The sequence below is a fragment of the Microtus ochrogaster genome, chromosome 2 (assembly GCF_000317375.1).
Source record: "Microtus ochrogaster isolate Prairie Vole_2 chromosome 2, MicOch1.0, whole genome shotgun sequence".
In the NCBI taxonomy this organism is placed as follows: domain Eukaryota; kingdom Metazoa; phylum Chordata; class Mammalia; order Rodentia; family Cricetidae; genus Microtus; species Microtus ochrogaster.
This window is the reverse complement of record NC_022010.1, coordinates 17,919,161-17,933,037: the sequence shown is the minus strand read 5'-3', so window position 1 is coordinate 17,933,037 and position 13,877 is coordinate 17,919,161. Positions and strand designations below refer to the sequence as shown.

General features: G+C 47.1%; 1 protein-coding gene across 1 annotated transcript in view; it reads left to right on the top strand.

Annotated features, from left to right (window-relative positions):
* Positions 1–13,877, top strand: part of Tmem132d (transmembrane protein 132D) — a 626,664-nt gene that overhangs the window by 600,318 nt on the left and 12,469 nt on the right. The window contains exon 6 of the mRNA XM_013350265.2: positions 13,639–13,844. Coding sequence (XP_013205719.2) covers positions 13,639–13,844 — 206 coding nt within the window. The remainder of the gene's footprint in view (positions 1–13,638; positions 13,845–13,877) is intronic.

The window sequence follows — 13,877 nt, the reverse complement described above, 5'->3', positions numbered from 1 at the left end:
GGAATGTAATACTAACATTCATTACCTGAAAAAGACTTAAACTGAGGGGTGAATCCACCGAGGTTCATTCTGGGAAACCAATAGTTTTTATCAGGCTTCCTTCCAGAGCATGGGCGAGGGTTTATTGGCAGGAACGCGGTGGCCACACCCAGCAGGGATGATGGTTGGTCCATGACTGTGGTGAGCCCCCTCTGCTCATTCTTCCCCACCTATATCCTCTACCCCTCAGTTCTCAACCTCCTTTGGGGCTCTAATGACCCTTTCACAGGGGTCACCTAAGACCTTTGGCGAACACAGATATTTACATTACAATCCGTAACAATAGCAGAATTACAGTTATGAAGTAGCGATGAAAACAATTCTATGGTTGGGGAATCAGTACAAATGGGGAACTGTATTAAAGGGTCACAGCATTAGGAAAGTTGAGAACCACTGGGCTAGCCCCTCCTTGAAACTCTGAGGTCATGTGCACTGGGAGCAAAATTAGCTGCGACTGGTTGGTAAGGGCGGCTGGATACTCATGGAAGGTTTCCATGACTCTCCCTACCCTCTCCTTCCAAGAGGGAGCATCAACAACAACCAACAGGCCCAGCTGTGATGATCTCTGATGAGCAGGTCCAGCTGGACTCCTGAAGGTGGTGGCTGTTCATACTCGTCCTGTTATAACAGACAACTGGAAAGCCCTAGCCTAGGAGTCATGTGCCAGCCTTCCCCCTTCAGGATGTATCCTTATGGTGGCTCCACCTTGGGAGCAGAACACTTGCTTGATCCCGTTTATAGCTGTATAGTTACGGAGCCCAATGCAATGCACACTGGCCAGCTCCCAATGACTCAGAGACACAGAAATAGGTCCACACTGCACCGTGACCTGAACTCCACTGCCCGCGAGAGGGTGTTGAACACCTTCTTGGATCATGTTATTTCCTGCTCTGCCCCACTGTTCCCTGCACCACTGTATCCCTTCTCAAAGTGTTAACCATGTTAAACTCCTCCCTTACGTTTCTCCTTGTCAAGTATTTGGGCATATCAACCAGAAGAAAATGACCATATATGTCTAATGTTTATTTGTATATATGTTATTTTTTAAAGAGTAATGTTTTGTTTGGTTAGTTTTGTTGGTTGGCTTTTTAAGACAGGGTTTCTTAGTGTAGCCTTGGCTATCCTGCAACTCACTCTGTAGACCAGGCTGGCCTTAAACTCACAGAGATCTGCTTGCCTCTGCTTCCTGAGTGCTGGGATTAATAACATGCACCTACCATCACCTGGCTTATTTTATGTGTATTTTATCTGCATATATGTTTGTGTACCACACGCATGCATTACCCACAAAGGCCAGAAAGGGGCATCAGATTCCTGGAACTAGAGTTACAGAGGGTAGTTAGCTGTCATGTAGGTGCTTGGAATCAAATCTGGGTCCTCTGCAAGAGCAGCAAGTGTTCTTAAGTGCTGATCCGTTTCTCCAGCCCTGTTATTTTTATAATTTAAGGAAAATAAAGTTGATTTTTATTACATTTCTATTACATTAAGGGGAGGTATATATGACACAGCTTGCCTCTGGAGGTCAGAGAGAAACTTGTAGAAATAATTCATCTTTTTCAAGCATCGGTCCTAGGGATAGAACCCAGGTTGTGAGGATCTTGAAAGGAAAGGCGAGCACATTTCTGTCCCCAGCTGCCTTCATCGGCTGAAACCTCATGTAGACAGTTGCTTTCCGGAGTAAATGCTGCGCTGCAGAAAGTCCAGGGACTTTAGATACAGCAGCTCACTGGGTCTTCAAACAGTCTGATAAGGCTAGGCTCATCCCCATTTCTCAGATAGGGAACTGAATCAAAGAAGCAAGCTGTTCACAGTCACACAGCCAGAGAGACACTAGAACACCTACCCAGAGGGACCCAGCCAGGCTGGAGGATCTAGTGCTATATATCCCCATTTTCCTATTTCTCCTGATAGTTGTTACTTTTGTACCTGCTTGAGGGGAGTTAACTTTACCAATGTCCAGTGTTAACAGTGTCCTGCTCCTGATAAGAGTCCAAAGTGGTTTGTTTTGTTATATTATTTAAAATGATGGTTGAACTCCAGTTAATAGCATGTGTCTGAAGCCTTCAGGGGCATGAGAAGTGGGTGTTTGTGGCTTCCTTTGAGAAGGAGCATAAAAGCAGATGGATGGAGGGCTGTGAGGTGGACCGATCTGTGATAAAGCAAATACTGCAAGACGTTAATTATAGAAGTTAGGCAGTGGGCGTGAGTGCTCACTGAACAGTTCCAATTTTCCTCTGATTAGTGCTTTTCATAATAAAATGTTGGTAGAAACAGGTTGAGTGAACTAATCCACAAGTGAACAGGGGCAGGCAGGGCCAGCATACAGCTCATTCTGCAGGGTGGTAAGGATGTCTGGTATTCAGGAAGCACCATAAGTGAAGATGCAAATTCCCAGACATGGAAGATAAAATAAGATAGCTCAGGACTCCCAGGATTCTACATAATCTGGGCTACCCAGAGAGAGGTCAACCAGAGCCTTTCGGCCTTCCGCCTTGCTGCTGGATGCCACAGATGCTCCACCAGAACCAGGGGCACATGTCCTCTGAGCTTGCATGCTATGAGTCATCTCCCATTACCACCAGGAGCCAGGTAGGGAAGTGAGATAGATGGGCAGCTTGCCAGCAAATATAGAAAAGAACATAGAGAAACTTGCCATGCGCAGTCTGCCAGACTGCTGCAACAGCAGAGTTCATCCCTGGAGAAGCAAGAGGATCCGCGATGCATTAATCAAAGAGGGATCCACAGGGGATGACTTAATGTTTTCCAATGTTAACTAGAGTTGTTTTCCAAGACTGCTGTGTGTGGTCCAGCAAGGTGACAACTGCAGAACCTAGCGGAAGGGGACTGTCGTAGTTATTTTCAAATGCGGAGATAAAACAACATGACCAAGGCTACTTATAAAAGGAAGCATTCAGTTTAGGGCTAATGGATTGGGAGGGTCAGAGTCCATGATGGCTGAGCAAATGTGTGGAGATGGGAATGTCTGAGAGCTTTACGTCTCCATCTGCAAGTAGGAAGCAAGGAGAGAGACACTGGGAATGGAGTGGATCTTTTGAAACCTCAAAGCCCATCCCCAGTGACACACCTCCTCCAACAAGGTCATAGTTGTTGACCTAATCCTTTCCCCAAACTTGCACTAATTGGGAAGCAAGAATTCAGACGTATGAGCCTATGGGAGCCATTTTTATTCAAACCGTCACAGAGGTCATTCACACAGGCTATCCAGTCTAGAGACAAACCATATGGTCAAGCCTTGGGCATCCACTACCCATAGGGTCCTGCTGCTACAGGGAGGAAAAAAAAAACATGTCCTATTACATAGGATGCAGCCAGCTAAAGAGAGGACACGGATGCCCTCTTTAAAGACTGGATTGTTGTGAAGTTGCTTTGTGCTGAACACATTCAGAGAGAGGTCAGCATGGTGATGGATGAGAGAGGTGAGCTATTGGCAAGAAGGCTCTGGCCATTACCACCCAAATGAAGGAGTGGTGACTTTATCCTCTCGATTCCCAGGGGATAAGCTTCCTCCTTTCCCAGTCACCTGGCAGGAGGCACATATAATCTAGACTTGCTCATCTTATGTTCACAAGGTTGAGCGATGAGCCTGACCCAGCAACTCACAGAAGCTGTTGCTTCTTCTTCTTCTGTCCTCCTTTGGTTGCTGTGAGAACAGGGACAGGGTAAGGGATACACCATGACCATCATGTGCCCTCTGGGAGCCCAGGCAGAATAATCTGTGTGTGGTATGGGGAAATCTGGGGAGAAAGAGTTCCTTCTGCTCAGAGTCAAAGATGTTGGTGGGGACATACCTACCACAGGACTGAGAGCCTTCATAGCCACTGGGCATTGGTGAATAGTGCCATGCATGGATAGTCTCTCCCTATAAGGAGCTGTCTCTGTCCTTCACAGCTTCTTCAAATCTCACCAGACTAGGAGAGAGCTACAGTTATTGGTGTATAATGCCAAAAAATGAACTTTTTTCAAGAAAGAACATAGAGCTTGGGAGATGAATCAGTGCAGTTCTTACCTTGCAAACATAAGTACCTGAGTTCAGTTTCCAACACCCATGTAAAAGCAAGGCATGGTGGTGTAAATCTATAATCCCAGTGTGGGAACATAGAAACAGGAGGATCCTCACAGCTCAATGGCCAGCCACCCTACATGAACTGATGCATTCCAGCTTCATTGAGAGACCTTGCCTCAAAAATTTAAGGTGGAGAGCAATTGATAAAGATGCCTGACTTGTCAAATGGATGAAACTAGGGGAAAAAAACATCCTGAGTGAGGTAACCCAGACTCAGAAAGACAAACATGGTATGTACTCACTCATAAGTGGATACTAGATGCAAAACAAAGGATAGCCAGACTACAAGCCACAGCTCCAGAGAAGCTAGGTAACAAGGAAGACCCTAAGAAGGACACATGGATTGCCCTGGGAAGGGGAATTAGGTGAGACCTCCTGGGTAAAGTGGGTGTGAGGGGGGCAATGTGGAGGGGATGGGGAATCAGAACATGAGGAATGGGATGGTGGAGGGGGAGAGGGATGGAGTGGGGGGGCAATGAAAGAGAAATCTTGATAGAGAGAGACACTGTAGAGTTAGGGAGAAACCTGGTGCTAGGGAAATGCCCAAGAATATGCAGGATGGTACCAGCTAAGACTCCTAGCAATAGTGGAGAGAGTGCCCAAACTGGCCATCCCTTGTAATCAGATTGGTGAATACCCCAACTATCATCATAAAGCCTTCACCCAGTAACTGATGGAACCAGATGCAGAGATCCACAACCAAGCACCAGGCCCAACTCCAGGAATCCAATCGAAGAGTGGGAGAAAGGAATATATGAGCAAGGGAGGTCAAGATCATGAGGGAGAAATCTACAGAGACAGCTGAACCAAACTCGTGGAAACTCATGAACTCTAGACTGACAGCTGTGGAGCCTCCACTGAACAGAACCAGGCCTTCCATATGTGGGAGACAGTGGTGAAGCTTGGACTATCTGAGGGGCCCCTGACAGTAGGACTAGGATCTATCCCTGGTGCATGAACTAGCTTGTTGGAACTCATTCCCTATGGTGGGATTCCATACTCAGCCTTAATGGAGGGAGGAGGGGCTTTGTCCTGCCCCAACTTAATGTGTCAGTCAACTTTGTTGACTCCCCATGGGAGTCCCTACCCATTGGGAGGAGTAGGTAGGGTGGTCTGAGAGGGAGGCAGGGGTTGGAGGAGGGGTGGAGGGAGAACTGTGGTTGGAAAGTAAAATGAAATTTAAAAAATAGATATATCTCTAATTAAAAAAAAATACCTGACCTCATCCCTTGGCCTCTCCAGGCATGCTCACATACATGCACAGCCACCTGCTTGCACAAGTATATCCAGATCCACTCAAATACATGTGTGAGAGAGAGATTGCATAAACACTGACTCGCAGACAGCTGTGTCCTCTGTGCTTCTTGGAGGCGAGGAAGGATCATTAGCATGGGAGGAAACAGGTCAGAAAGCTCCCAGGCTAGAGCAGAGGGTCTTTCCAGTTTTCTACCCCCAGAGCCTTGCTCTTCTGAGACCTGGCTGAATTCAGTCTCATGCCATTCCATTCCATAGAGACAAAGAGAAACAGAGAGAAATGCAGAGAAAAAGAGATGTGAAGGAAGACAATAGAGAGACAGCAAGAAAAAGAGACCATGACAGAGAGATCTCAGACTCGCTGGAATTAAACTCTATTGTTTAAGCTAGTTCTGAGACCAGCAGAGAATCCAGGATGGAGTTGGGTTTAGCTCTTTAACTGGACCATCATAAGATCACTTGAAAGAAGAGGATGAGGGACAAAATGGGCCATGGCCATCTTTGGAAAACACAATCTGCTGTATGCATCAATTCATCTGGGCCTGAGTTGCCTGTCTGGAAAAAGAAGATGGGATCATTCCAGCTTCAGAAGATCTCTGGGAAGAACAGGGGTGGTGAAGATGACTGGCAGGTTGCCTCTCATTGAGCCCTATGTCTTATCTACAGCAATGGTCATTTGTCTATAAGGGAAGATTTGGGAGGACCCTGTTGTCTGCATGGCCAATGATGCTGAGTCATTTGGAGTTTGTTTTATTCTGTAGATGGCCCTAAGATCCAACAGGAAGAGGACCTTTGTGTGGCTGAAATAAACACATGGAAAACATGGATCATAGCACTTCTGGGGAGACCCTGTGGGTCCTTTGACAGTATCTAAGTTGTTGTGGTAGTCTCCACTGCTGTAAGGGTGCTGCTGACATCTAGTGTGGAAGCCAGGGTGCTATTTCACATCCCACAATGTACCGGGCAGCCTTCCGCTATGACTGCCACCAAGTCCTCTCAACTGGAGCTAAGGCAGAGTGGCAACAGGTGGTTATTACTATAAAAATGATCTTCCATCCACACTTCGTGAGTAAGCACAGAAAGACAATGGCAGCCTCCAGACATGTGTTCTGAGACCAAAGAGAGCATTCTCTGAGCACATTGCTCCTCCTTCCCCAGGAAAGTGGCTGACGCTTGCTAGGAGTGGCAGCATCTCCTGGGCATGTGACATGGGTTCTAGAGGAACATCAGCTGTTAAAAGTTCTACTGACATGGTAGCTTTCTTCTCCATAGTCCTTAAGAGGCGTGATGTGGCACACAAAGATGAAGCTGCCGTGCTCCCTCAAGAAGGGTCTCACTTGGCCTTGGGGAGTATTGAGGAAAGATAGGTTCCAGTAAGCAGCTCATGGGGGCCCCTCTGTTCTAGGCTGCCTTTAGGATGGCTGTATCTAATAACTAAGACAGTGGGAAAAGGCTTGGCTATTTCTAACAGCGAGAATGCCCTCTAGCAACCTCCCTTCTGCCAATCTTTATTTCCAGAGCCACTCCTTCCCTTTTGATTTCATTAGTGTTTCCACCCAACACATTCCTTACTCAACTTCTGCTTCTCAGAGGAGCCCCGTAGTCTCAAACACTGGAGGAAGTAGCCTGGATCAAAACCTTGATTCTAAAACATTCCCAGCTAACTTGATTTCTGTTTTCTCTTTTTGAAGAAGCTAATCATATCACATCCATAGCAGAGAACAGAGAGACAATGCACCCTCTTCTGCTTACACTCAGCCAGCTTTCTTCACCCTTATACAGCTCAGAGCCCAGCCTAGGGAATGGCACCTCCCTTATTCAGGGTACCATCTGAATTCACAGTCAACACACACACACACACACACACACACACACACACACACACACACACACACACAGTGATAAACCCAGAGGCCAATCTGATCTAGATGATTCCTCATTTGAGACCTTCTTCCCGGTTGCAGCAGTTAGCTTTTCAAATGAACCACAACACCAGGAGAACTAGAGACACGGCTCCATTTTGGGTGCCTGTCCCGTTTGGTACAATGGTGCTCTTAGTGGCTGCCATCTCGCTGGAATACCATAGGAATACAGTAATCCAAACAGGTGGGACCTTGGGAAGGCTCTGGACAAGCAGGCCTCCCTAAAGCCAGCTTTCGTCTGCACTGATGCATGGAGCTTTCTCAAGAGACCAGTTTCCCTGAGTCCCCAATGGCCTCTTCTTTATCCAAGCCGGTGACTATCTCCTGAAATAGGAAAATGGTCTCCAGGGCCTGCTTAAATGACTGCATTCACCTGTACTGTCAACTGCGTGGTCTTTTTAAGGCTATTTATAATAAAGTACCTCAGGGTGGGCTGAGTGGCTTAAACAGAAGAAATCTATTTCTTCACTGCCGTATAGGCATATGTGTGCAAGATCAAGGTGGTGGCAGGATTGGGTTCTCCTCTGCCGCCTCCTGTGGGGTGTATGTGACCACCTGCTCTCCATCCTCATCTGGCCTTTCCACTGTGTACGCATCTTCCATCCCTACATCTGGACTGTCTTATAAAGATTCCCGTCGAATTGAACATAGCCTAGTTACCATTTAATTTAATTTGCTCTCATATTGTGTGTGTGCATGTGTGTGTGTGTCGTCGTCTGTTCTTATGTGTGAGTACAGAGACCACAAACACCACAGCATACATGAAGAGATCAGAGGACAAATTTGGGTGTTGGTCCACACCGTCCACCCTGCGATGAGGTCTCTTAGTCTCTGCTATGCTCTCTCCAATCTAGTTGGCCCTCCCTCAGGCTTCTGAGAGTCTCCTGTCCCACCTTCCACCTCACTGTAGGGTTGTGCTTCTGTGTCCAGGTTTACCTGGCTTCTGAGAATCCAAACTCCGGTCCTTATGCCTTCAAGGTAAGTGCTTTGCACACTGAGCTATCTCCCCGATCCAAGTGTGTGTGTGTGTGTGTGTGTGTGTAGTTAGCTCAGACCTTGGCATGAAATAGATTCCACCTTCAAGGCCCACTACTCTCAATGATTCATTTCTGCTAGCAGGGCCACAGTCCTGTGGGCTCCACAACCTCCTTAAACAGCGCCACCATCTGGTAGTCAAGTGTTAAAACACATGAGCCTCTGAGGTGTGTGCGGAGGGGGGACTTTCACATCCAAATCATATTACTTAGTGTATTTACCATGAAGAACAGATGGAATAAGGCTTTAGTGCTACACACAGCATATTGCATTAGCAAACTTTAAATGTTAGCTGCGGTATTTACCTCTACCATCACTACTAACGCTGGGTTGTTTTTTTTTTTTTCACCCAAGATAAAGACCATCCGTAAGAGGGTACCGCCAACCTGAGACTCAGATGCGAGCCTCCTGTGGAATGTGACTATTTGCTCAGTTTGAGGGAGGAAAGATAAGAGTTCATTATATCCAAAAAAATATCCAGAGAACATAAATTTTGTCACAGATGTGATATTTAGATAAGATTTAAATCCAGCCAGCATTTAACCAGAAGAGCTAGAGCTAGCATTAAATTCACATAAGTGCCAGGATTATGCACACGAGAGTCAGAAATATTAGCTTTGTCTCCGTCATGGAGCAGGGGAGATTGGCTGGAAATGGATGGTGGAGGGAACTCTAGAGTGTTACTTGATCATTCCTTGAAGCCTCCAACATTGTAAAGTGCTGGTTGATAAATTATTTGACATGTACCATTAGTCATCATACTTGAAGGGGAAATGATGAAGTCGGACAGTTCTCCTAGTTGGTCAAATCTCTCTGGTTCACCTCCCAGCGGGGAGAGTCTGAAGTTTAAGCACCTGGAGCTATGGCTGGAAAGAAAGAGAGGACCTGCTGCAGTGGGTTCCCTAAGAACAAGTCCAGTGTGAATCTCCCAGCCCCTGCATGGGGATCCCTGTCTACTTAGGAACTGAGGCTCCTATTTTACCAGCTGAAGGCCAGCCCAGGTACAGCAGGTCTTCCAGAGTTGGGAAAGCATAGGGGAGAATAGTTGGGGCAGAGCTGGTGAGGGACAGTCATGTGTGTTGCCTTCCTGAGGAAGGACTTGAGAGACTGTTAAGCAGGGTAAGAACCGGGAGACAGCAGGCAGGAGGTGAAACCAGAAAAAGGTTTGACTCACCCATAGCTACCATGCATAGTGACCGTGAGCTTGGTGACCTCAGCCACACTTCTCAGAAGGTTTCTGCAGATCTAGCTGTTAAGGCTTGACTCTGAAATCCTGGTGAATGAGATTCCAGCTGTTCCTGCCACAGAAACAAATGTTTGTCACCATACCAGACAAGGATACATGATTTTTCCTTCACTGTATTAATGTCTCCATCTGTTAACCCCAAAGTATCATTTTATAAACCTTGAATATACACAATGAAATATATTTGTCAAAAGTTCATTTAAAAGAATCTATCCTGGGAGATAGCTCAGTTGGTAAAGTGCTTGTTGGAAAGCAGAAAACTCTCAGTCCAATCCCCCAATCCCACATTTTGATAAATTTATTTTTATTTTATGTTCACTGGTGTTTTGCCTGCATGTACGTCTGTGTGAGGTGTCAAGCCCTGGAACTGAACTTACAGACAGGTGGGAGCTCCCGTGTGGGTACTGGGAAGTGAGCACCGGTCCTCTGGAAGAGCAACCAGTGCTCTTAACTGCTTAGCCATCCGTCCAGCCCCCAAGCCAGGTAGAGCGATGCACACTGGTATTAAGACTGATGCAGAGGAAGAGACAGGAGGATCCCAGGGGCTTTCTGGACAGCAAGTTGAGCCTCATTGGGTGAACTCCAGACCAATGGAAAAAATACCATCTCAAAGGAAGTTCACTGCATCCCTGAGAATGGCAGTTAAATTTGACCCCTGGCCTCTAAACACACATGCGAATACATGTGTGTACACACACACATAAACATTTTCTAAGTGGATAAAAATTAGTATTATCTGTAGCCACTGATGTCTCTAGGTTGTAGCCAAGATCTCCCAAGCACACAGGCTTAGGAGAACTGTGTCCAGGAACTAATCACCAAAGTCTCCCCTTGAGGCTAGACTACTACTGTCTGTGTCCTGTCCAAGCACTTCCCACCCCATGCCACCACCATCCCCACATCCTCTTGATGGAAAGCTTGTCCAGCTCCATATCTCTCCTGTGACCATATTTCCTGTTTGCCTCCACTTCCTCTCATTGACCGCCCTTTATATTAGAAGAGCCCTTCCTGCAACCTGGAGGTTGAAAGTGATGTGACTGAGGCCACTTAAGACAGAGACTCCTGCTCAGTGGGGACCCCAATTATATTCTTGGCTCATTGTGAGTTTTTGATAGAATTGTGCGAGCTTGCTTGTCTTCATCTGTCTCACTCAGTCAGGCTTAGCCTACTAATGCCATCGATTTGGCAGGTTTTGACTGATGAATACAGTCTTTGGAACATGGTTCTTTTGTGTTGCATCAGAGTGATGCTATGGTGACTTATACTAAGAAAGGGCTCTCCTCATCGGGACCTCTGACCCCTGCTTGTGCCAGCAGCAATGTGTAGCCCCAGCACTGAGATCTTGGCATGGCATCAGCCACCATCTCACCAACAGCGAGGTAGCAGCTATAGGGCAGCAGAAGAATAATAGTCCCAGCAAGAAAGGGACACCTGTCACTGGTGTTCCCAGCTTATAACCTGTGATGGTCACATCCTAACTCAGCAGCAGCAAAGGCAGAAGGCAAACCCTGACATCCCAAAGATCCAGACATCGCTATTAAGCAGTTCTTTTGACTACCCCAGAGTCCAGGATGTGGACTGCACCCCATGGGTGTCTTCAGAGAGCCAACGAGACAGATTCTCAAGCCTCCAATCCCACTCATGGTGGCTTGTCTTTAACCTTAGCTTATACCTCACACACCACATGTGAGTTCAGCCCTGATCTTTGGACACAAGATGTCCTGAGCATAGCTCTTGACCCACGGCCACAGGGCATTGGGCCTGTGCACAACCCTGCTCTAATGTCTCCTGACCTTGTTCACCCAACCCTGCCTCACAGACCCAGGTCCTCAAGTGCACAGCCTTCCAAAGCCTTCTCATCTGCACCAACACTTATCACAGTATGCTGTCACATCAAAGAACAAACACGGAGTCAAAGAACCATGGTGAAGGTACTCGAAGAACATGCACACGAGAGTTTGAGTGTACTCCAAGCCATGGTTAGGGTACCTCAGCCCACATCTTTTTCAGGGCAAAGGCAGGCTGTGTGGCTCTCTTGGCTGGGATGAGCTCCAAGTTCCTTTAAATGGGTCACCTGCTTGGCAGGAAGGCCAAGAGAGTTAAGGTCATGAAGGACTAGGTTGTTCTAAAAAAGAAATGACTCTTACCAGCAATTTGTCATATAGTATCCTCTTCTTTTCCTTCCTCCCTCTGCCCTTCCTTCCTCTCCTTTCTTCTTCCTTCCCTTTTTCCTCCTTCCTCCACCCTCATCTCTTTCTTGTCTCCCCCTCCCCCAACCTTTTCTCCTCCCCTTCCTTCTTTCTTCCTTTCCTCCCTCTCTTCTTGCCCCCTTATCCCAACTACTTTTTTCTTTCAAGGTGTCTGATCCTCTGAGAATGCTCAACCTGAATATAAACAGATATCCTGAAAGAGAAAAGGCCTTAAATTAAATACTCCCTGGGCCCTGAAGCAAGGCAAGCTCTGGCCAGACCACAAATTATAATAAACCAGCCATCACTAGTCCCACTGGACAATGCAATCAGATTTAAGTACCTTCGCTATTGGCAGACACTGAAGATGACAAAGTCCGCCTCGATGGAGCCGGGCGCCCATTTCTCTTTGCACTTATCGATCGACCTCCCCACCCAGGCTGAGGCTCACAATAGCCCGTCCTGTGCATCCAGCATCCACGCTGCCTCTGAAGCAGACAAGGGGGCTTTCACTAGAAAGGTCTTTGTGATCTTTGCACAACCTACTCATTTCTGTCTGCTTTCTTTCACACCCCTTTAAGTGTTAAAAGTAGGTTTTCCATCCTTTAAGGTGGAAAGTAAGAGCCCTGGGACCGAAATGGCACCTGTGAGGGGGCAGGGCAGACTGAGGGACAGAGAGCCACGTCCCTTACTCTTCGCCATGGCCTTGGGGTGTTATGAGTCATCAGTGTCCTTTGGCCTTGGGTTTGTCATATGTGAGATGCTGCTGATAATAGTGCCGGCCTCCTGTGTGGTCCTGATGCTGAGATGATACTTGGGGTGAACTCAGCAGGCATCCCTGACCTGTATCCATATATCCTATTGTCAGTGGATAGAAGTTCCTCACACCTTCCTTCCTCTCCTGTGCTGACCAGCAGACACAGGTGAGGGAATTCATTCTTTCCCCAGGTCCATCCTCCTATTCCACTCCGGATCCACCCTCTGCTGGGACCAATGAACCACACACCGGCTCTCTTTTGGAAGAATGTATTTATTCCCTTGCAGTTCTAAAGGTCAAGGATCTGGAATCAGGCATCGGTCTGGGATTCTTCCGCTTCCAATCTGACTTTCCCCATTCCCAACCCTCTCTGACCTCCATGCTGGCAATATAGCCTCCTGCCCCCGCAGCCACAGTGTCTGCTTCCCTCTCCTAAATTACCAGTGCCCCTCTCAAAAGGACAACCAGAAGCTCTCCAGGACCAACCCAAATAATCTAGGCTAATTTCTTATCCATCAAGATCCTTCACTTTGAGGCTGGAGAAATGGCTCCAGAGTTAAAAAGTACTTATCCTGAGAGTCTGAGGATCTGAGTTTGGATTTCCAGAACCCTTATAAATACCATGTGGGCATGGCAGCCTGTCTGTGATCCTACCCTTGGAGGGCAGACACAAGGGATACCCAATGCAAACTATTTAGCGAGAATAGCCATATAGGTGAACTCTGGATTTGATTACGAGACCCTGCCTTGATGAGTAAGATGGAAGATGGATCAAGGCTGCTTCCTAATGTCAACCTGGGTATTCCACATACATGTACACACACATGCATGCAAACACAAATGTGTGCCACAAACACAACAATATAAAAAACAAACAAATTAATGTGTACAACTTCACTTACCAAAACAGCACATCAAAGACCCTTATCCCCATCTGCAAAGACCCCAGCAGGCTCTGTTCTGACGTCAGGGGTTTCATTCAAAGCAATGGCTTGTGCCTGCTTTACTTCACAATGATGAGTCCCAAACATGACTCAACCCTCTTCCCCGATCTGTGGAATGAGATGAAGCTCACCTCCCTCCTCCTTGCTTCTCTCCCTCCTCCCAACCAGGTTTCTGACAGATGTGACTATGTCTTTGTCAATGGGAAGGAAATGAAGGGCAAGGTGAATGTGATAGTCAGCTTCACCTACCAGCACCTGAGCAGCCCCCTGGAGATGACAGTGTGGGTACCACGGCTACCACTGCAGATTGAGGTCTCAGACATGGAGCTGAACCAGATCAAGGGCTGGAGGGTCCCTGTTGTCTCTAACAAAAGGTAGGTGTGTGTGTGTGTGTGTGTGTGTGTGTG